At 51.2% G+C, this 25,192-nt stretch overlaps 1 protein-coding gene across 1 annotated transcript in view; it reads right to left on the minus strand.

Moving 5' to 3' along the window:
* SCFD1 (sec1 family domain containing 1) overlaps window positions 1–25,192 on the minus strand; it is a 709,689-nt gene that overhangs the window by 159,405 nt on the left and 525,092 nt on the right. The window contains exon 18 of the mRNA XM_086936984.1: window positions 12,621–12,683. Coding sequence (XP_086793110.1) covers window positions 12,621–12,683 — 63 coding nt within the window. The remainder of the gene's footprint in view (window positions 1–12,620; window positions 12,684–25,192) is intronic.

Genomic DNA, 25,192 nt, shown 5'->3' on the forward strand with positions numbered 1-25,192 from the left:
TGGACTGCTGGGTATATGTCTCATGCTCCTCTGTACCCTAGAGCTGGACTGCTGGGTATATGTCTCATGCTCCTCTGTACCGTAGAGCTGGACTGCTGGTCATATGTCTCATGCTCCTCTGTACCCTAGAGCTGGACTGAGGGGTATATGTCTCATGCTTCTCTGTACCCTAGAGCTGGACTGCTGGGTATATGTCTCATGCTCCTCTGTACCCTAGAGCTGGACTGAGGGGTATATGTCTCATGCTCCTCTGTACCCTAGAGCTGGACTGATGGGTATATGTCTCATGCTCCTCTGTACCGTAGAGCTGGACTGCTGGTCATAGGTCTCATGCTCCTCTGTACCCTAGAGCTGGACTGAGGGGTATATGTCTCATGCTCCTCTGTACCCTGGAGCTGGACTAAGGGGTATATGTCTCATGCTCCTCTGTACCCTAGAGCTGGACTCAGTGGTATATGTCTCATGCTCCTCTGTACCCTAGAGCTGGACTGCTGGGTATATGTCTCCTGCTCCTCTGTACCCTAGAGCTGGACTGCTGGTCATATGTCTCATGCTCCTCTGTACCCTAGAGCTGGACTGAGGGGTATATGTCTCATGCTCCTCTGTACCCTAGAGCTGGACTGCTGGGTATATGTCTCATGCTCCTCTGTACCCTAGAGCTGGACTGAGGGGTATATGTCTCATGCTCCTCTGTACCCTAGAGCTGGACTGATGGGTATATGTCTCAGTATATGTCTCATGCTCCTCTGTACCCTAGAGCTGGACTGCTGGGTATATGTCTCTTGCTCCTCTGTACCCTAGAGCTGGGCTGCTGGGATTATGTCTCATGCTCCTCTGTACCCTAGAGCTGGACTGAGGGGTATATGTCTCATGCTCCTCTGTACCCTAGAGCTGGACTGCAGGGTATATGTCTCATGCTCCTCTGTACCCTAGAGCTGGACAGAGGGGTATATGTCTCATGCTCCTCTGTACCCTAGAGCTGGACTGCTGGGTATATGTCTCATGCTCCTCTGTACCCTAGAGCTGGACTGCTGGGTATATGTCTCATGCTCCTCTGTACCCTAGAGCTGGACTCGGGGGTATATGTCTCGTGCTCCTCTGTACCCTAGAGCTGGACTGAGGGGTCTCATGCTCCTCTGTACCCTAGAGCTGGACTCAGGGGTATATGTCTCATGCTCCTCTGTACCCTAGAGCTGGACTGCTGGTCATATGTCTCATGCTCCTCTGTACCCTAGAGCTGGACTGAGGGGTATATGTCTCATGCTCCTCTGTACCCTAGAGCTGGACTCAGGGGTATATGTCTCATGCTCCTCTGTACCCTAGAGCTGGACTGCTGGGTATATGTCTCATGCTCCTCTGTACCCTAGAGCTGGACTGCTGGGTATATGTCTCATGCTCCTCTGTACCCTAGAGCTGGACTGAGGGGTATATGTCTCCTGCTCCTCTGTACCCTAGAGCTGGACTGCTGGGTATATGTCTCCTGCTCCTCTGTACCCTAGAGCTGGACTGAGGGGTATATGTCTCATGCTCCTCTGTACCCAAGAGCTGGACCGCTGGGTATATGTCTCATGCTCCTCTGTACCCTAGAGCTGGACTGCTAGGTATAGGTCTCATGCTCCTCTGTACCCTAGAGCTGGACTGAGGGGTATATGTCTCATGCTCCTCTGTAGCCTAGAGCTGGACTGCTGGGTATATGTCTCCTGCTCCTCTGTACCCTAGAGCTGGACTGCTGGGTATATGTCTCATTCTCCTCTGTACCCTAGAGCTGGACTGAGGGGTATATGTCTCATGCTCCTCTGTACCCTAGAGCTGGACTGAGGGGTATATGTCTCATGCTCCTCTGTAGCCTAGAGCTGGACTGCTGGGTATATGTCTCCTGCTCCTCTGTACCCTAGAGCTGGACTGCTGGGTATATGTCTCATGCTCCTCTGCACCCTAGAGCTGGACTGTTGGGTATATGTCTCATGCTCCTCTGTACCCTAGAGCTGGACTGCTGGGTATATGTCTCATGCTCCTCTGTACCCTAGAGCTGGACTGAGGGGTATATGTCTCCTGCTCCTCTGTACCCTAGAGCTGGACTGCTGGGTATATGTCTCCTGCTCCTCTGTACCCTAGAGCTGGACTGAGGGGTATATGTCTCATGCTCCTCTGTAGCCTAGAGCTGGACTGAGGGGTATATGTCTCATGCTCCTCTGTACCCTAGAGCTGGACTGCTGGGTATATGTCTCATTCTCCTCTGTACCCTAGAGCTGGACTCAGGGGTATATGTCTCATGCTACTCTGTACCCTAGATCTGGACTGCTGGTCATATGTCTCATGCTCCTCTGCACTCTAGAGCTGGACCGCTGGGTATATGTTTCATGCTCCTCTGTACACTAAAGCTGGACTGAGGGGTATATGTCTCATGCTCCTCTGTACCCTAGAGCTGGACTGCTGGGTATATGTCTCATGCTCCTCTGTACCCTAGAGCTGGACTCAGGGGTATATGTCTCATGCTCCTCTGTTCCCTAGAGCTGGACTGCTGGGTATATGTCCCATGCTCCTCTGTACCCTAGAGCTGGACTGCTGGGTATATGTCTCATGCTCCTCTGTTCCCTAGAGCTGGACTGCTGGGTATATGTCCCATGCTCCCCTGTACCCTAGAGCTGGACTGCTGGGTATATGTCCCATGCTCCCCTGTACCCTAGAGCTGGACTGATGGGTATATGTCTCATGCTCCCCTGTACCCTAGAGCTGGACTGCTGGGTATATGTCTCATGCTCCTCTGTTCCCTAGAGCTGGACTGCTGGTATATGTCTCATGCTCCTCTGTACCCTAGAGCTGGACTGCTGGGTATATGTCTCATTCTCCTCTGTACCCTAGAGCTGGACTCAGGGGTATATGTCTCATGCTACTCTGTACCCTAGATCTGGACTGCTGGTCATATGTCTCATGCTCCTCTGCACCCTAGAGCTGGACCGCTGGGTATATGTTTCATGCTCCTCTGTACACTAAAGCTGGACTGAGGGGTATATGTCTCATGCTCCTCTGTACCCTAGAGCTGGACTGCTGGGTATATGTCTCATGCTCCTCTGTACCCTAGAGCTGGACTCAGGGGTATATGTCTCATGCTCCTCTGTTCCCTAGAGCTGGACTGCTGGGTATATGTCCCATGCTCCTCTGTACCCTAGAGCTGGACTGCTGGGTATATGTCTCATGCTCCTCTGTTCCCTAGAGCTGGACTGCTGGGTATATGTCCCATGCTCCCCTGTACCCTAGAGCTGGACTGCTGGGTATATGTCCCATGCTCCCCTGTACCCTAGAGCTGGACTGATGGGTATATGTCTCATGCTCCCCTGAACCCTAGAGCTGGACTGCTCGGTATATGTCTCATGCTCCTCTGTTCCCTAGAGCTGGACTGCTGGTATATGTCTCATGCTCCTCTGTACCCTAGAGCTGGACTGAGGGGTCTCATGCTCCTTTGTACCCTAGAGCTGGACTGTTGGATATATGTCTCATGCTCCTCTGTACCCTAGAGCTGGACTGCTGGTATATGTCTCATGCTCCTCTGTACCCTAGAGCTGGACTCAGGGGTATATGTCTCATGCTCCTCTGTACCCTAGAGCTGGACTCAGGGGTATATGTCTCATGCTCCTCTGTACCCTAGAGCTGGACTGCTGGTCATATGTCTCATGCTCCTCTGTACCCTAGAGCTGGACTCAGGGGTATATGTCTCATGCTCCTCTGTACCCTAGAGCTGGACTGTTGGGTATATGTCTCATGCTCCTCTGTACCCTAGAGCTGGACTCAGGGGTATATGTCTCATGCTCCTCTGTACCCTAGAGCTGGACTGCTGGGTATATGTCTCGTGCTCCTCTGTACCCTAGACCTGGACTGCTGGGTATATGTCTCATGCTCCTCTGTACCCTAGAGCTGGACTGCTGGGTATATGTCTCATGCTCCTCTGTACCCTAGAGCTGGACTGCTGGGTATATGTCTCATGCTCCTCTGTACCCTAGAGCTGGACTGCTGGGTATATGTCTCATGCTCCTCTGTACCCTAGAGCTGGACTGCTGGGTATATGTCTCATGCTCCTCTGTACCCTAGAGCTGGACTGCTGGGTATATGTCTCATGCTCCTCTGTACCCTAGAGCTGGACTCAGGGGTATATGTCTCATGCTCCTCTGTACCCTAGAGCTGGACTGTTGGATATATGTCTCATGCTCCTCTGTACCCTAGAGCTGGACTGCTGGGTATATGTCTCATGCTCCTCTGTACCCTAGAGCTGGACTGCTGGGTATATGGCTCATGCTCCTCTGTACCCTAGAGCTGGACTGCTGGGTATATGTCTCATGCTCCTCTGTACCCTAGAGCTGGACTGCTGGGTATATGTCTCATGCTCCTCTGTACCCTAGAGCTGGACTGTTGGATATATGTCTCATGCTCCTCTGTACCCTAGAGCTGGACTGCTGGGTATATGTCTCATGCTCCTCTGTACCCTAGAGCTGGACTGCTGGGTATATGTCTCATGCTCCTCTGTACCCTAGAGCTGGACTCAGGGGTATATGTCTCATGCTCCTCTGTACCCTAGAGCTGGACTGCTGGGTATATGTCTCATGCTCCTCTGTACCCTAGAGCTGGACTGAGGGGTATATGTCTCATGCTCCTCTGTACCCTAGAGCTGGACTGATGGGTATATGTCTCATGCTCCTCTGTACCGTAGAGCTGGACTGCTGGTCATATGTCTCATGCTCCCCTGTACCCTAGAGCTGGACTGAGGGGTATATGTCTCATGCTCCTCTGTACCCTGGAGCTGGACTAAGGGGTATATGTCTCATGCTCCTCTGTACCGTAGAGCTGGACTGCTGGTCATATGTCTCATGCTCCTCTGTACCCTAGAGCTGGACTGAGGGGTATATGTCTCATGCTCCTCTGTACCCTAGAGCTGGACTGCTGGGTATATGTCTCATGCTCCTCTGTACCCTAGAGCTGGACTGAGGGGTATATGTCTCATGCTCCTCTGTACCCTAGAGCTGGACTGCTGGGTATATGTCTCATGCTCCTCTGTACCCTAGAGCTGGACTCAGGGGTATATGTCTCATGCTCCTCTGTACCCTAGAGCTGGACTGCTGGTCATATGTCTCATGCTCCTCTGTACCCTAGAGCTGGACTGAGAGGTATATGTCTCATGCTCCTCTGTACCCTAGAGCTGGACTGAGGGGTATATGTCTCGTGCTCCTCTGTACCCTAGAGCTGGACTGTTGGGTATATGTCTCATGCTCCTCTGTACCCTAGAGCTGGACTGTTGGGTATATGTCTCATGCTCCTCTGTACCCTAGAGCTGGACTGCTGGGTATATGTCTCATGCTCCTCTGTACCCTAGAGCTGGACTCAGGGGTATATGTCTCATGCTCCTCTGTAGCCTAGAGCTGGACTGAGGGGTATATGTCTCGTGCTCCTCTGTACCCTAGAGCTGGACTGCTGGGTATATGACTCATGCTCCTCTGTACCCTAGAGCTGGACTGCTGGGTATATGTCTCATTCTCCTCTGTACCCTAGAGCTGGACTCAGGGGTATATGTCTCATGCTCCTCTGTACCCTAGAGCTGGACTGCTGGTCATATGTCTCATGCTCCTCTGCACCCTAGAGCTGGACTCAGGGGTATATGTCTCATGCTCCTCTGTACCCTAGAGCTGGACTGCTGGGTATATGTCTCATGCTCCTCTGTACCCTAGAGCTGGACTGCTGGGTATATGTCCCATGCTCCTCTGTACCCTAGAGCTGGACTGCTGGGTATATGTCTCATGCTCCTCTGTACCCTAGAGCTGGACTGCTGGGTATATGTCTCATGCTCCTCTGTTCCCTAGAGCTGGACTGCTGGGTATATGTCCCATGCTCCCCTGTACCCTAGAGATGGACTGCTGGGTATATGTCTCATGCTCCTCTGTACCCTAGAGCTGGACTGCTGGGTATATGTCTCGTGTTACTCTGTACCCTAGAGCTGGACTGCTGGGTATATGTCTCATGCTCCTCTGTTCCCTAGAGCTGGACTGCTGGTCACATGTCCCATGCTCCTCTGTACCCTAGAGCTGGACTGCTGGGTATATGTCTCGTGTTACTCTGTACCCTAGAGCTGGACTGAGGGGTCTCATGCTCCTCTATACCCTAGAGCTGGACTGCTGGGTATATGTCCCATGCTCCTCTGTACCCTAGAGCTGGACTGCTGGGTATAGCTCTCATGCTCCTCTGTACCCTAGAGCTGGACTGAGGGGTTATGTCTCATGCTCCTCTGTACCCTAGAGCTGGACTGAGGGGTTATGTCTCATGCTCCTCTGTACCCTAGAGCTGGACTGCTGGGTATATGTCTCATGCTCCTCTGTACCCTAGAGCTGGACTCAGGGGTATATGTCTCATGCTCCTCTGTAGCCTAGAGCTGGACTGAGGGGTATATGTCTCGTGCTCCTCTGTACCCTAGAGCTGGACTGCTGGGTATATGACTCATACTCCTCTGTACCCTAGAGCTGGACTGCTGGGTATATGTCTCATTCTCCTCTGTACCCTAGAGCTGGACTCAGGGGTATATGTCTCATGCTCCTCTGTACCCTAGAGCTGGACTGCTGGTCATATGTCTCGTGTTACTCTGTACCCTAGAGCTGGACTGCTGGGTATATGTCTCATGCTCCTCTGTACCCTAGAGCTGGACTGCTGGGTATATGTCCCATGCTCCTCTGTACCCTAGAGCTGGACTGCTGGGTATATGTCTCATGCTCCTCTGTACCCTAGAGCTGGACCGCTGGGTATATGTCTCATGCTCCTCTGTACCCTAGAGCTGGACTGCTGGGTATATGTCTCATGCTCCTCTGTTCCCTAGAGCTGGACTGCTGGGTATATGTCCCATGCTCCCCTGTACCCTAGAGATGGACTGCTGGGTATATGTCTCATGCTCCTCTGTACCCTAGAGCTGTACTGCTGGTCATATGTCTCATGCTCCTCTGTACCCTAGAGCTGGACTGCTGGGTATATGTCTCATGCTCCTCTATACCCTAGAGCTGGACTGCTGGGTATATGTCTCATGCTCCTCTGTACCCTAGAGCTGGACTGCTGGGTATATGTCTCATGCTCCTCTGTACCCTAGAGCTGGACTGAGGGGTCTCATGCTCCTCTGTGCCCTAGAGCTGGACTGCTGGGTATATGTCTCATGCTCCCCTGTACCCTAGAGATGGACTGCTGGGTATATGTCTCATGCTCCTCTGTACCCTAGAGCTGGACTCAGGGGTATATGTCTCATGCTCCTCTGTACCCTAGAGCTGGACTGCTGGGTATATGTCTCATGCTCCTCTGTACCCTAGAGCTGGACTCAGTGGTATATGTCTCATGCTCCTCTGTACCCTAGAGCTGGACTGCTGGGTATATGTCTCATGTTACTCTGTACCCTAGAGCTGGACTGCTGGGTATATGTCTCATGCTCCTTTGTACCCTAGAGCTGGTCTCAGGGGTATATGTCTCATGCTCCTCTGTACCCTAGAGCTGGACTGCTGGGTATATGTCTCATGCTCCTCTGTACCCTAGAGCTGGACTGCTGGTCACATGTCTCATGCTCCTCTGTACCCTAGAGCTGGACTCAGGGGTATATGTCTCATGCTCCTCTGTACCCTAGAGCTGGACTGCTGGGTACATGTCTCATGCTCCTCTGTACCCTAGAGCTGGACTGCTGGGTATATGTCTCATGCTCCTCTGTACCCTAGAGCTGGACTCAGGGGTATATGTCTCATGCTCCTCTGTACCCTAGAGCTGGACTGCTGGTCATATGTCTCATGCTCCTCTGTACCCTAGAGCTGGACTGCTGGTCACATGTCTCATGCTCCTCTGTACCCTAGAGCTGGACTCAGGGGTATAGGTCTCATGCTCCTCTGTACCCTAGAGCTGGACTGCTGGGTACATGTCTCATGCTCCTCTGTACCCTAGAGCTGGACTGCTGGGTATATGTCTCATGCTCCTCTGTACCCTAGAGCTGGACTCAGGGGTATATGTCTCATGCTCCTCTGTACCCTAGAGCTGGACTGCTGGTCATATGTCTCATGCTCCTCTGTACCCTAGAGCTGGACTCAGGGGTATACGTCTCAGGCTCCTCTGTACCCTAGAGCTGGACTGCTGGGTATATGTCTCATGCTCCTCTTTACCCTAGAGCTGGACTGCTGGGTATATGTCCCATGCTCCTCTGTACCCTAGAGCTGGACTGCTGGGTATATGTCTCATGCTCCTCTGTACCCTAGAGCTGGACTGCTGGGTATATGTCCCATGCTCCTCTGTACCCTAGAGCTGGACTGCTGGGTATATATCTCATGCTCCTCTGTACCCTAGAGCTGGACCGCTGGGTATATGTCTCATGCTCCTCTGTACCCTAGAGCTGGACCGCTGGGTATATATCTCATGCTCCTCTGTACCCTAGAGCTGGGCTGCTGGGTATATGTCCCATGCTCCTCTGTACCCTAGAGCTGGACTGCTGGTCATATGTCTCATGCTCCTCTGTACCCTAGAGCTGGACTGCTGGGTATATGTCTCATGCTCCTCTTTACCCTAGAGCTGGACTGCTGGGTATATGTCTCATGCTCCTCTGTACCCTAGTGCTGGACTGCTGGGTATATGTCTCATGCTCCTCTGTACCCTAGAGCTGGACTGCTGGGTATATGTCTCATGCTCCTCTGTACCCTAGAGCTCGACTCAGGGGTATGTGTCTCATGCTCCTCTGTACCCTAGAGCTGGACTGCTGGGTATATGTCTCATGCTCCTCTGTACCCTAGAGCTGGACTGCTGGGTATATGTCTCGTGCTCCTCTGTACCCTAGAGCTGGACTGAGGGGTATATGTCTCATGCTCCTCTGTACCCTAAAGCTGGACTGCTGGGTATATGTCTCATGCTCCTCTGTACCCTAGAGCTGGACTGCTGGGTATATGTCTCATGCTCCTATGTACCCTAGAGCTGGACTGCTGGGTATAGGTCTCATGCTCCTCTGTACCCTAGAGCTGGACTGAGGGGTCTCATGCTCCTCTGTACCCTAGAGCTGGACTGCTTGGTATATGTCTCATGCTCCTCTGTACCCTAGAGCTGGACTGCTGGGTATATGTCTCATGATCCTCTGTACCCTAGAGCTGGACTGCTGGAGCTGGACTGCTGGGTATATGTCTCATGCTCCTCTGTACCCTAGAGCTGGACTGCTGGGTATATGTCTCATGCTCCTCTGTACCCTAGAGCTCGACTCAGGGGTATGTGTCTCATGCTCCTCTGTACCCTAGAGCTGGACTGCTGGGTATATGTCTCATGCTCCTCTGTACCCTAGAGCTGGACTCAGGGGTATATGTTTCATGCTCCTCTGTACCCTAGAGCTGGACTGCTGGGTATATGTCTCATGTTACTCTGTACCCTAGAGCTGGACTGCTGGGTATATGTCTCATGCTCCTCTGTACCCTAGAGCTGGACTGAGGTGTATATGTCTCATGCTCCTCTGTACCCTAGAGCTGGACTGCAGGGTATATGTCTCATGCTCCTCTGTACCCTAGAGCTGGACAGCTGGGTATATGTCTCATGCTCCTCTATACCCTAGAGCTGGACTGATGGGTATATGTCTCAGCATATGTCTCATGCTCATCTGTACCCTAGAGCTGGACTGCTGGGTATATGTCCATGCTCCTCTGTACCCTAGAGCTGGACTGAGGGGTCTCATGCTCCTCTGTACCCTAGAGCTGGACTGCTGGGTATATGTCTCATGCTCCTCTGTACCCTAGAGCTGGACTGATGGGTATATGTCCCATGCTCCTCTGTACCCTAGAGCTGGACTGCTGGGTATATGTCCCATGCTCCTCTGTACCCTAGAGCTAGACTGCTGGGTATATGTCCTATGCTCCTCTGTACCCTAGAGCTGGACTGAGGGGTATATGTCTCATGCTCCTCTGTACCCTAGAGCTGGACTGCTGGGTATATGTCTCATGCTCCTCTGTACCCTAGAGCTGGACTGAGGGGTATATGTCTCCTGCTCCTCTGTACCCTAGAGCTGGACTGCTGGGTATATGTCTCCTGCTCCTCTGTACCCTAGAGCTGGACTGCTGGGTATATGTCTCATGCTCCTCTGTACCCTAGAGCTGGACTGCTGGGTATATGTCTCATGCTCCTCTGTACCCTAGAGCTGGACTGAGGGGTATATGTCTCCTGCTCCTCTGTACCCTAGAGCTGGACTGCTGGGTATATGTCTCCTGCTCCTCTGTACCCTAGAGCTGGACTGCTGGGTATATGTCTCATGCTCCTCTGTACCCTAGAGCTGGACTGAGGGGTATATGTCTCATGCTCCTCTGTACCCTAGAGCTGGACTGAGGGGTATATGTCTCATGCTCCTCTGTAGCCTAGAGCTGGACTGAGGGGTCTCATGCTCCTCTGTACCCTAGAGCTGGACTGCTGGGTATATGTCTCATGCTCCTCTGTACCCTTGAGCTGGACTGATGGGTATATGTCCCATGCTCCTCTGTACCCTAGAGCTGGACCGCTGGGTATATGTCCCATGCTCCTCTGTACCCTAGAGCTGGACTGCTGGGTATATGTCTCATGCTCCTTTGTATCCTAGAGCTGGACTCAGGGGTATATGTCTCATGCTCCTCTGTACCCTAGAGCTGGACTGCTGGGTATATGTCTCATGCTCCTCTGTACCCTAGAGCTGGACTCCGGGGTATATGTCTCATGCTCCTCTGTACCCTAGAGCTGGACTGAGGGGTCTCATGCTCCTCTGTACCCTAGAGCTGGACTGCTGGGTATATGTCTCATGCTCCTCTGTACCCTAGAGCTGGACTGATGGGTATATGTCCCATGCTCCTCTGTACCCTAGAGCTGGACTGCTGGGTATATGTCCCATGCTCCTCTGTACCCTAGAGCTAGACTGCTGGGTATATGTCCTATGCTCCTCTGTACCCTAGAGCTGGACTGCTGGGTATATGTCTCATGCTCCTCTGTACCCTAGAGCTGGACTGCTGGGTATATGTCTCATGCTCCTCTGTACCCTAGAGCTGGATTGCTGGTCATATGTCTCATGCTCCTCTGTACCCTAGAGCTGGACTGCTGGGTATATGTCCCATGCTCCTCTGTACCCTAGAGCTGGACTGCTGGGTATATGTCTCATGCTCTCCTCTGTACCCTAGAGCTGGACTTCAGCTGTGTAATCCTTTTCTCAACATCTCTCTCTTGCACACACAGTCTATTCTTGCCCCAGAGACAGTAGAGGTCACCCTGAACCTTCATCCCTAAGGAATGGTGTTCCAGGGGAATGACTGTCTCCCTAGGGGTGCAGGTGACCCCGGTGCACGTCTACAGATTGCAGTTGCTTCTCAGTGGGAATCACAGCACCTTTTGATGTCGCTTCAGTTCTTCTTGCCCCACTCTAACCCTGTATAATATTTTAGAAGTTTAAAAACAGAGGGTCTGTAGCAGCCACAATGCCAGGGAGAGAGGCCAGAAGCTGTGGAGGGAAGCAGTGGTGGTGTTGGCACAGGATTCATTTCAAACCTGACCTCAGAGTTGTTACATTGCAGTTGCCAGACAAAGCATGCATCCTTCCTTCCACAGGCGGCAAGAGTTTTGTGACCGCTTGTCGTCCGACTACTGCAAGATCACCTCCCCGATCACTCTCCCAGATCGCTCTCCCAGATCACCTCCCCGATAACTCTCCCAGATCGCTCTCCCAGATCGCTCTCCCAGATCATCTCCCAGATCGCTCTCCCAGATCGCTCTCCCAGATCGCTCCGCCAGATCGCTCTCCCAGATCGCTCTCCCAGATCGCTCTCCCAGATCATCTCCCAGATCGCTCTCCCAGATCGCTCTCCCAGATGACCTCCCAGATCGCTCTACAAGATCGCTCTACAAGATCGCTTTCCCAGATCGCTTTCCCAGATCGCTCTACAAGATCGCTCTACAAGATCGCTCTCCCAGATTGCTCTCCCAGATCATCTCCCAGATTGCTCTCCCAGATCATCTGCCAGATCGCTCTCCCAGATCATCTCCCAGATCGCTCTCCCAGATCGCTCTCCCAGATCGCTTTCCCAGATCACTTTCCCAGATCGCTCTACAAGATCGCTCTCCCAGATCGCTCATGGGACCCTTCCTGTGCGAAGGGCGGCTGGAGCTCCTTCAACTTTGCAACCAGGCCTTTGAAGCTCCCCATGGACCCGGGCACAGGCCTGTAGTGCAAGCTCAGTACTGGGGGGAGCCTGCACTCGCTCTTATAGGCAGTCACTCCTCACTGTGTAAAGGAAGGACAGCGCTTAGTCAGTCATTTAACAAGAGTGAGTCTGCTTTAGACAATCACTCTTCCATGTGAAAAGGATGGACAGCGCTTAGTCAGTCATTTAACAAGAGTGAGTCTGTTTAGGCAGTCACTCTTATATGTGGAAAGGATGGACAGCGCTCAGTCAGTCATTTAACAAGAGTGAGTCTGCTTTAGGGCTTGCAGGCTCAGTCAGATCCCTCAGTCCTTTCCCAGGATGCAGCTCTACCCTTCATTATCCCCCTAGTGGCGACAGACAGTCTTTGAAGAAAGCCACAAACACACAGCACCCCTCTTCCAGCAATGGGTACAATGGCACCAGTGCCAACACAGGACTCACCTCTTGGACTTCGCGGCGCTGCTACCATAGTTGAGCGGAGTGGACGCCATCTTTGCAAACGCCCTGCAGGAAAACAGAGACATGATGACATGCGCCTGCGCACACACATGATACATACATGTGCAGAGGGGAAGCAGCAACAGGAAGTGCACTCAAAAATGTTTTAAACAATTTAAATCTCATCTGATATCAACATTGTTTGCAGTAAAAACATTATATCAGAAAAGAGCGAAAAATGTAATTACCATCAAATTACAAGTCACATCCTCTAGAGTTATTAGATTTAAAAAATCTTTTAAAAGATTTTAACAAAGTAACTCATTTGGAGGAGACTTTAGCAAAGTAATCAATTTTTTTAATGTTACATTTAAATTACACAGGTTTAATAAATGGATTTCTGCCTTCCACCACCGTCGCATTCGGAGACACAAAGAGAATACGTTTTAGATCTTGAACCCTCCCATTACATAAATCACATATTCCAGGCAATTTTTCTGTACCCTTCCAGCATCTTTTATGGGTACAATACCCTTTCTTAACATAAATGTTAGTTGTCTGACATTATGTTCCAAAGAAAACGACAAGTAGCCTGATGATCAGTCATGTCGCGAGTATAGCTCAGTCTAATAATGGCATTTTTTACAAACAGCGCAAGTTGTGCTGGTGTCCACATCATCCGGGCCATGCTGGGCAACAGAGAAACCAAAGCCCTCATTCTCCTGGACCTTTCAGCCGCTTTCAACACCGTCTGCCACCACACCCTCCGCACACGCCTCCAAAACGCAGGGATCCACGACAAAGCCCTGGACCACCCCCTTCCTCACTTGCAGAACCCAGAGTGTACGCCTCCCCCCATTCCTCTGTAAAGACACCGAAATCATCTGCGGCCTACCCCAAGGATCGTCCCTCAGCCCGACACTCTTCAACATCTACATGGCACCGCTCACCAACATCATCCGATCGCACAACCTCAATATCATCTCTTACGTCAACGACACCCAGCTGATCCTCTTCCTCACCAAGGCCCCCACCACTGCCAAATCCAACCTCCACAAAGGAATGAAGGCCATCGCCGAATGGATGATGAACAGCCGCCTGAAACTGAATTCGGACAAGACGGAGGTCCTCATCATCTGATCCACCCCCTCCGCCTGGGACGACTCATGTTGGCTGGCCGTGCTGGGAGCTAGGCTGTTGGGTAGATGACCCACCCACCGACCACGCACGCAACCTGGGGGTCATCCTGGACCCTGCGTTGTTAATGACCCAGCAAGTAAATGCCGTCTCCTCCTCCTGCTTCAACACCCTCCACATGCTCCGCAAGATCTACAGATGGATCCCCACCGGAACCAGAAGAACGGTCACCCAGGCCCTAGTCAGCAGCAGACTGGACTACGGCAACGCTCTCTACGCAGGAACCTCAGCCAAACTCCAGAAACGACTACAACGCATACAGAACGCCTCTGCACGGCTCATCCTCTACATCCCCCGCCACAGCCACATCCCAGCCCACCTGAAAGACCTGCACTGGCTCCCCGTCAACAAGAGGATCACCTTCAAGCTCCTCATCCACACTCCCAAAGCACTCCACAACACCGGATCAGCATACCTTAACAAATGAATCACCTTCTAGAACCCAAACTGCCAGCTTCGCTGCGCTGACCTCGCCCTCGTCACCGTCCCCAGCTCCATCAAGCGGAGGCAGATCGTTCTCCCACCTCGCCGCAAAAACCTGGAACAGCCTCCTCATCCGCCTACGACAGACCCAGGACCTGCTCATCTTCAGGAGACTCCTCAAGACCTGGCTGTTCGAGCAGTAGCAGCACCCCGCCCCCCCAGCGCCTTGAGACCCTCACGGATAAGTAGTGCACTCTACAAATGAATAGATTGATTGATTGATAAGTAGTCAATTGTACTTTGCAGCTGAGTGAAAGCAGCCTGAGGTTAAGGGTGCAGTTATGTCCTGTTCCATTAAATGTTTCGTGTTTCAATAATCTCTGAGGGTGCCAACAGAAGCATGTAATAAATTATACGCCCATCTAATTATATTTGCCAATGATATGGCATACGTGCTGATAAGGGTGAATTCCAGTTATAAAACCCTGGTCAGGAGTTTGCCTGACTTACAGAAGATGGTTTTCGAAGAATCTTTCCTTCATACAGATTCAAAAGTGACCAATTACGGAGGGAGTTCTATTCGAGAACTTAAGACAAGATAGGGGGAATCTTTACTCGATGGATTTCAAGAAGAGCTTTCAAATTGCACTTATTAGAAGTGCTATAAATCTTACTTACAGCAACAATATGTGCTAGCGCTTGAATCTCTGTGTGCGTCAAATGTGACCTGTTTTCCAAGAATTAAGAAAAAACATGAGCAAGGCATATGGACGTTTGGTGAAAAGGGCTGGGCTGCTTCTTTCCCCTGAAAAGCATCACCTTGGCCGTAGTAATATTTATCGTCAGAAATGTATCCATTCCATGTTTAAATAGAGCATCTACATTTTGCTGAAGGCCAATTGGCGCAAGATCAAAAATTACTACCTCATCAGAGTACAATTAAACATGCAGGTCTTGGTGAGCAAAGTGAGGAGGGAAATCTCAAGGTTTACAAAATGGGCAGGTAGATCATATAGATAATTTGAAAACAAAAGAGGGACCAGGAGACATACCTGCTTCAGCCCAATCTGTGTTAGAATCTTTGGGGACACCCCTTGCACCCCCCCCATGAGGACTTTACACCCAGTGGACGAATGAAGTGCTATAATTAATCTCAGTAAGTTAGCGGGTGTCCACAATCTAACCAATTTCTCCCAAAGGGTTGGTCGATCAATCCTGTGAAATGCTGCTCAGAAGTGGACAAATACAGAATTTAAGATTTGGGACTGAATCACCACATATTTATCGATGAGTGTCTGAACTACTGCAATATTATCTGTCACCGAGTGATTGGGTCTAAAGCTCACTGTACTTGTGACATCACGCCAGCCAAATATACCCAGTCTCAAGATATTCAAGAATTCTGGACGCAAAGATCTTCCCAGGGGATTCCAAAGGGCAATTTAGTGATAATTGCTCGTTTTTTGTGTATAAGAACAACGATGCTCCCTGTCCATGAATATGGAATTTGCCCCGATGCAGAATAAAATGCGCACTCCAGGTTTCCGGGTCGTTCTTCAGCACTTCTATTGGCAGAAGGTCTTACTTTTTTGTATAAGAGTCTCAATCTGTTTTACCTTTGGAGAATTTATTTGCGCGAAACAAATTCTGTTGAGGGTATTAAAGGCATCCCATGCTGTTTTGACTGAGTATTTTTGAATAAAGTTCAGAAAAACAATTGATCCCTTCTGAATAAGAGATAGGAATCGCTGAGTGTGCTACCGGCACACTTTGCAATTGGCTGCCAAAAGGTTCTGTAGTAGTTCAGCTGTGCTGCTCATTGAGGATCCAGACAATTTTGATTGACTTTTTTGTTCTGTTAAACACACAATGGATATTTATCCTTGTATTCAGTAATGCTTGTATTTCTTTACCCCATGAGACTTACCAGAAGACCCTCTGTACTGCTTATTCGGGTCTTACGCGTATATCACAAAGACCCTTCATAGCGGTGCACACGGAGTAGGTTCCAATGTAGAAAGTCCACTTAGCAAGAAGCCACTATCGTTCAGGTGTGCTTCCCAGGACACACGCTTGCATCCTCACACACCGAGCAGGTGTGCCTCCCAGGACACACGCCTGCATCCTCACACACCGAGCAGGTGTGCCTCCCAGGACACACGCCTGCATCCTCACACACCGAGCAGGTGTGCCTCCCAGGACACACGCTTGCATCCTCACACACCGAGCAGGTGTGCTCCCCAGGACACACGCCTGCATCCTCACACACCGAGCAGGTGTGCTTCCCAGGACACACGCCTGCATCCTCACACACCGAGCAGGTGTGCCTCCCAGGACACACGCTTGCATCCTCACACACCGAGCAGGTGTGCTTCCCAGGACACACGCCTGCATCCTCACACACCGAGCAGGTGTGCCTCCCAGGACACACGCTTGCATCCTCACACACCGAGCAGGTGTGCTTCTCAGGACACACGCCTGCATCCTCACACACCGAGCAGGTGTGCTTCCCAGGACACACACTTGCATCCTCACACACCGAGCAGGTGTGCCTCCCAGGACACACGCCTGCATCCTCACACACCGAGCAGGTGTGCTTCCCAGGACACACGCTTGCATCCTCACACACCGAGCAGGTGTGCCTCCCAGGACACACGCTTGCATCCTCACACACCGAGCAGGTGTGCTTCCCAGGACACACACTTGCATCCTCACACACCGAGCAGGTGTGCCTCCCAGGACACACGCCTGCATCCTCACACACCGAGCAGGTGTGCTTCCCAGGACACACGCTTGCATCCTCACACACCGAGCAGGTGTGCTTCCCAGGACACACGCTTGCATCCTCACACACCGAGCAGGTGTGCTTCCCAGGACAAACGCCTGCATCCTCACACCGAGCAGGTGTGCTTCCCAGGACACACGCTTGCATCCTCACACACCGAGCAGGTGTGCTTCTCAGGACACACGCCTGCATCCTCACACACCGAGCAGGTGTGCCTCCCAGGACACACGCCTGCATCCTCCCACACCGAGCAGGTGTGCTTCCCAGGACACACGCCTGCATCCTCACACACCGAGCAGGTGTGCCTCCCAGGACACACACTTGCATCCTCACACACAGAGCAGGTGTGCTTCCCAGGACACACGCTTGCATCCTCACACACCGAGCAGGTGTGCCTCCCAGGACACACGCTTGCATCCTCACACACCGAGCAGGTGTGCTTCTCAGGACACACGCCTGCATCCTCACACACCGAGCAGGTGTGCTTCCCAGGACACACGCTTGCATCCTCACACACCAAGCAGGTGTGCTTCCCAGGACACACGCTTGCATCCTCACACACTGAGCAGGTGTGCTTCCCAGGACACACGCCTGCATCCTCACACACCGAGCAGGTGTGCCTCCCAGGACACACGCTTGCATCCTCACACACCGAGCAGGTGTGCTTCCCAGGACACACACCTGCATCCTCACACACCGAGCAGGTGTGCCTCCCAGGACACACGCTTGCATCCTCACACACCGAGCAGGTGTGCTTCTCAGGACACACGCCTGCATCCTCACACACCGAGCAGGTGTGCTTCCCAGGACACACACTTGCATCCTCACACACCGAGCAGGTGTGCCTCCCAGGATACACGCCTGCATCCTCACACACCGAGCAGGTGTGCTTCCCAGGACACACGCTTGCATCCTCACACACCGAGCAGGTGTGCCTCCCAGGACACACGCTTGCATCCTCACACACCGAGCAGGTGTGCTTCCCAGGACACACGCTTGCATCCTCACACACCGAGCAGGTGTGCCTCCCAGGACACAGGCCTGCATCCTCACACACCGAGCAGGTGTGCTTCCCAGGACACACGCTTGCATCCTCACACACCGAGCAGGTGTGCCTCCCAGGACACACGCTTGCATCCTCACACACCGAGCAGGTGTGCTTCTCAGGACACACGCCTGCATCCTCACACACCGAGCAGGTGTGCTTCCCAGGACACACGCTTGCATCCTCACACACCGAGCAGGTGTGCTTCCCAGGACACACGCCTGCATCCTCACACACCGAGCAGGTGTGCCTCCCAGGACACACGCTTGCATCCTCACACACCGAGCAGGTGTGCTTCCCAGGACACACGCCTGCATCCTCACACACCGAGCAGGTGTGCCTCCCAGGACACACGCCTGCATCCTCACACACCGAGCAGGTGTGCTTCCCAGGACACACGCCTGCATCCTCACACACCGAGCAGGTGTGCCTCCCAGGACACATGCCTGCATCCTCACACACCGAGCAGGTGTGCCTCCCAGGACACACGCTTGCATCCTCACACACCGAGCAGATGTGCTTCCCAGGACACAAGCCTGCATCCTCACACACCGAGCAGGTGTGCTTCCCAGGACACGCGCCTGCATCCTCACACACCGAGCAGGTGTGCCTACCAGGACACACGCTTGCATCCTCACACACCGAGCAGGTGTGCTTCTCAGGACACACACTTGCATGCTCACACCGAGCAGGTGTGCTTCCCAGGACACACGCTTGCATCCTCACACACCGAGCAGGTGTGCCTCCCAGGACACACGCCTGCATCCTCACATACCGAGCAGGTGTGCCTCCCAGGACACACGCCTGCATCCTCACACACCGTGCAGGTGTGCTTCCCAGGACACACGCTTGCATCCTCACACACCGAGCAGGTGTGCTTCCCAGGACACACGCTTGCATCCTCACACACCGAGCAGGTGTGCCTCCCAGGACACACGCCTGCATCCTCACACACCGAGCAGGTGTGCTTCCCAGGACACACGCTTGCATCCTCACACACCGAGAAGGTGTGCCTCCCAGGACACACGCTTGCATCCTCACAGACTGAGCAGGTGTGCTTCCCAGGACACACGCTTGCATCCTCACACACCGAGCAGGTGTGCTTCCCAGGACACACGCTTGCATCCTCACACACCGAGCAGGTGTGCTTCCCAGGACACACGCTTGCATCCTCACACACCGAGCAGGTGTGCTTCCCAGGACACACGCTTGCATCCTCACACACCGAGAAGGTGTGCCTCCCAGGACACACGCTTGCATCCTCACAGACCGAGCAGGTGTGCTTCCCAGGACACACGCTTGCATCCTCACACACCAAGCAGGTGTGCTTCCCAGGACACACGCTTGCATCCTCACACACCGAGCAGGTGTGCCTCCCAGGACACACCAAGCACACACTGACCGGTTTCACCCTCAGTGAACTGGCTTTGACTACATTCCTCCTATCCATGGGTCTCTTTTTCATGTTGAAGATGGATAGAAATTTAGAAAGGATTAATGCAAGACCTCAACGGACAATCCGCGAAGACATGTAGTGATATTTTTAAGCACACATTCCATTATTCACCTAACATTCACTTAACATATGCAACCATTATTCTGAAATCTATACCCCATGTGTCAAGATGCAAAAACAGCTAAGGCACATGTGAAAACTAATCTGTGACCTTGGGCAGTTTGGGGATTATTATTACAGTCTTGCAACTAAACAGGAACACAGTTTATCCACAAATATGGATCCATTTATAGATAATAGTAACTCCTGCTATATTATTTTGCTTTGTTAAGTATTTACAATCTGTGGTGGTTTTTACTTAAGCGATTAACTTTTCAAACAAAGAAATAAAAAAAACACTGGCCTTTATGAGTTCAGTAGATTTGACCTTGACTGTCTCTCTACGGGTATTGGCAAAGGGAGGGCTGAACACATGCACTAGTATACATGTTATATACGTTCACTTGCACCGATCCTCAAGTCTCTTGTGAGGTTTGCTATTAGAGAGAATCTTAGTCAGGTACTGGTTAACATGCAGGCTTTCCTATCTCTTACCGAGCCAGTGAGACACTGTCTGACACTTGGGTTTATTTATAAAGTTTTATATAGCGCGAACAAGGTCCCGGAGACAGGAGCCGGTGCGTTTGCATCATGTGCTCAGAATCCTTGTCAGTACAAAAGGGGGTGGTGATGGACGGAGCATCTGAATCAATCAAACACTCACACCCAGTCAAAAGATCTGGGTTTAATCCATCACCGTTCTTTAGCCCACTCTGCCACCCCAGTTCAGACATGGCTATATGCAAATCAGTCTGACCCTGTGCCTCATGGGAACAGTCCAGCCCGAACTGCCAAGCCATGTCTTCCCTGGACCGGAAACAAGCTTCCGAGGACCGGTTTCTAGCATTCCAGCCGTCTTGCTTGAATCCAGTGGCAAAGTGAGCAAGGGACTCACGTCTGAGCATACCCTGCCAAACTTATGGCGGCCAAAAGCGGTACAAAAGGGGGTGGTAATGGACGGAGCATCTGAATCAATCAAACACTCACACCCAGTCAAAAGATCTGGGTTTAATCCCACTCTGCCACCCCAGTTCAGACATGGCTACATGCAAATCAGTCTGACCCTGTGCCTCATGGGAACAGTCCAGCCCGAACTGCCAAGCCATGTCTTCCCTGGACCGGAAACAAGTTTCCGAGGACCGGTTTCTGGCATTCCAGCCGTCTTCAGCCCGGCTTGCTTGAATCCAGTGGCAAAGTGAGCAAGGGACTCACGTCTGAGCATACCCTGCCACACTTATGGCGGCCAAAAGAGGTACAAAAGGGGGTGGTGATGGACGGAGCATCTGAATCAATCAAACACTCACACCCAGTCAAAAGATCTGGGTTTAATCCATCACTGTTCTTTAGCCCACTCTGCCACCCCAGTTCAGACATGGCTATATGCAAATCAGTCTGACCCTGTGCCTCATGGGAACAGTCCAGCCCAAACTGCCAAGCCTTGTCTTCCCTGGACCAGAAACAAGCTTCCGAGGACCGGTTTCTGGCATTCCAGCCGTCTTCAGCCCGGCTTGCTTGAATCCAGTGGCAAAGTGAGCAAGGGACTCACGTCTGAGCATACCCTGCCACACTTATGACGGCCAAAAGCGGTACAAAAGGGGTGGTGATGGACGGAGCATCTGAATCAATCAAACACTCACACCCAGTCAAAAGATCTGGGTTTAATCCATCACCGTTCTTTAGCCCACTCTGCAATCCCATTTCAGATATGGCTATATACAAATCAGTCTGACCCTGTGCCTCATGGGAACAGTCCAGCCCGAACTGCCAAGCCATGTCTTCCCTGGACCGGAAACAAGCTTCCGAGGACCGGTTTCTGGCATTCCAGCCGTCTTCAGCCCGGCTTGCTTGAATCCAGTGGCAAAGTGAGCAAGGGACTCACGTCTGAGCATACCCTGCCACACTTATGGCGGCCAAAAGCGGTACAAAAGGGGTGGTGATGGACGGAGCATCTGAATCAATCAAACACTCACACCCAGTCAAAAGATCTGGGTTTAATTCATCACCGTTCTTTAGCCCACTCTACCACCCCAGTTCAGACATGGCTATATGCAAATCAGTCTGACCCTGTGCCTCACGGGAACAGTCCAGCCGGAACTGCCAAGCCATGTCTTCCCTGGACCGGAAACATGCTTCCGAGGACCGGTTTCTGGCAATCCAGCCGTCTTCAGCCCAGCTTGCTTGAATCCAGTGGCAAAGTGAGCAAGGGACTCACGTCTGAGCATACCCTGCCACACTTATGGCGGCCAAAAGCGGTACAAAAGGGGGTGGTGATGGACAGAGCATCTGAATCAATCAAACACTCACACCCAGTCAAAAGATCTGGGTTTAATCCATCACCGTTGTCTGGCAGGTTTCAGGTCCTTCACACTTCTAATGCTGGGAGTGTGGAGTGGGCACATTTTTACATGGTCCATTCAAGTGGCATCATTGCTGAAACTCAAGATAATTCCTATGGTTGGGAGATCTGCTCCTACCTCAGGTTTTACACCAGTTAAAAAGCTCGAGTTTAGTTCCACTGGGCACACTATTTCATCTTCCAAAAGGAAAATGCTACTTACCAGTATGCATCTGTTCTTGGCATGTAGGGCTGCTGACATTCATATCTGTGCATAGATCGCCGCCTAGTGTTGGGTCCGGATGATTGCACCTTGTTGTCCTGGAAGAGTCTTCGAAGTATCACGAGATAGGTGACTCCTCCCCTGGACTACAGTGCGCATGGGCATCTTCTCCATCCTCAGATTGTTTTTCGCCATTGTGGCAGAGATGGAGATAGTAAGGTAAGAGATGGCCATGCAAAAGAAAATGTTGCAGCTGCTACAGGCACCGGGGAGGAGGGCGGGCGATATGAATATCAGCAGCCCTACATGCCAAGAACAGATGCATACTGGTAAGTAGCATTTTCCGTTTGAGGCATGTGGGCTGCTGAATTCATATCTTAGCATAGACTGTATAGCAGTACCTCCTCTAGCGGTGGTCACCTGTACCAGCTGCAGCAGTCTGAAAAAGAGTTTTAAGGACAGCCTGGCCTACAGCAGCTTGCTGCTTTGTTTGCACATCTACACAATAAGTGTTTAGTGAAAGTGTGTATGGTAGACCATGTAGCTGCCCTACATATGTCTTCAAGAGGAATATTCCCCAGGAAAGCCATGGATGCCCCCATTTTATGCGTAGAGTGTGCTTTTGGGGGAACTGTTAGAGTGTGTTTAGCTTTTTGATAGCATATTTGAATGCATTCAACTATCTACCTGGCTATTCCTGATTTTGAGATGGGATTACCTTTATGTTGTGCGGAAAAAGCAACGAACAGTTGCTTTGTTTTCCTAAATGATTTAGTCCGGTCAACATAAAATAGCAGAGCTCTCCTTACATCTAGTGTGTGTAGGGCTCTTTCAGCTACTGACTGTGGGTTTTGGAAGAAAACTGGCAATTCTATTGATTGATTGATATGGAAAGTGGATATGACTTTTGGCATAAACTTAGGGTTAGTCCGAAGTACTACCTTATTTGCACGTATTTGCATGAAAAGTTCTTGAAAAGTTAGTACCTGTAGCTCACTCACTCGTCTGAGGGAGGTAATGGCAATCAAGAATGCCACCTTCCATGTTAGAAATTGTAATTCACATGAATGGAGTGGTTCGAATGGAGGTCCCATAAGTCTGTTAAGTACTACATTTAAGTTCCAGACTGGTGAAGGTGGGTGCTTTGGAGGGATTATCCTTTTAAGACCTTCCATAAAAGCTTTGATTGGGGGTACTTTAAACAGGGAAAGGTGTTGTCTGTTCTGGAGATATGCTGCAAGCAAGATGTAGCCTTATGGAAGATTATGCTAGATTGCATCTTTGAAGATGCAAGAGGTAACAGATAATGTTTTGGATGGAAGCATCTAATTGATTGATTTCGTTATTATTGCAATAAATTACAAATCTTTTCCATTTAGCTGCGTAGCATGCTCTAGTAGTTGGCCGTCTTGCCTCCTTGATAATGTTCATGCAATCAGGAGGCAAGTTAAGGAATCCGAACTCTAAGACTTCAGGAGCCAGATCGCTAGGTTCATCTGATTGGGATCTGGGTGCCTGATTTCTCCTTGGTTCGGAGTTAAAAGATGGGGCGAGAGGCGCAGTCTTTGGTGGGGAACTACTGAAAGTTCTAGGAACGTTGTGTACCATGGCTGTCTTGCCCATGTGGGAGCAACCAGGATCATTGTGAGTGACTGCTGGCGTAGTTTGCGTGCCACCAGAGGAATCAGTAGGGCTGGTGGAAAAGCGTACGCAAATCTGCCTGACCAGTTCATCCATATCGCATTGCCTTGTGACAACGGATGAGGGAACCTGGCGGCAAAGTACTGGCATTTTGAGTTTTCGTTTGTGGCAAACAGATCTATGTATGGATGCCCCCATTCTTGGAAGAATGGTTGGAGAACTTGAGGGTGAATCTCCCATTCGTGTATCTGTTGGCTGTGTCTGCTTAACAGATCTGCTATTTGATTGTCTTTCCCTGGCAGATGTTCTGCTAGGAGAAAAATGTTTTTGGGAATTGCCCACCTCCATATGCTCTGTGCTAGGCGAGACAGCTGTGGAGAGTGTGTCCCTCCTTGTTTCTGGATGTAATACATGGCTGTCATGTTGTCCGTCCGGATCAACACAGCCTTGTTGTACAAGTATTTCTGGAATGCTTTTAGTGCCAGAAATATTGCTAGCAACTCTAGTTGGTTGATATGCAGTTTCTTTTGTTTGATTGTCCAGAGCCCTTGGACTGTGTATTGAAGTAAGTGGGCTTCCCAACCTGTCAGTGATGCCTCCGGTGTTAGTACTACTTGTGGAACCGGCTCTTGGAACAGTCACCCCTTGGAAAGGTTTTGTGGGTTTCACCACTGCAGAGAGTTGTAAGCGCGACTGTCTACCAACACTAGGTCTTTTAGTTGTCCTTGAGCTTGGTTCCACTGCCGTGCTAGGCATTCTTGCAGTGGACGCATTTGAAGTCAGGAATGAGGGACAATGAATATGCAGGAGGCCATCATGCCTATGAGCTGCATGAACACTCGAGCTGGCAAAGAGTGTTGTGGCTGAAACTTTTGAATGAGAGTCTGCATGTTGGCTATCCTGGCTGGATTTGGATATGCCTTTGCTACTGAGGTATCTATTGTAGCCCCCAGATATTGCTGTATGTGGGAGGGCTGTAGATGTGATTTTGGGTAATTTATGGAAAAACCCAGACTGTGCAGCAGCTGGAGTGTCTGAGATGTATGGCTTGCACACTGCACGTACGAGTTGGCTTTTATGAGCCAATCGTCGAGGTATGGAAACACGTGGATGTGTTGCCTTCTGAGGTGTGCTGCTATTACCGCTAGACATTTTGTGAAAACTCTTGGGGCTGTAGTCACCCCGAAGGGGAGAACTTTGAATTGATAATGTTGAACATCTATTGTGAATCTGAGGTATTTCCTGTGAGCTGGATGTATAGGCATGTGAAAATATGCATCTTTGAGGTCTAATGTAGCAAGGAAGTCGCCTTGCTGGAGTAACAGGAGTACTTGTTGTAGAGTGATCATATGGAAATGCTCTGAGTGTATG

Source organism: Lissotriton vulgaris, chromosome 9 (assembly GCF_964263255.1).
Source record: "Lissotriton vulgaris chromosome 9, aLisVul1.2, whole genome shotgun sequence".
In the NCBI taxonomy this organism is placed as follows: domain Eukaryota; kingdom Metazoa; phylum Chordata; class Amphibia; order Caudata; family Salamandridae; genus Lissotriton; species Lissotriton vulgaris.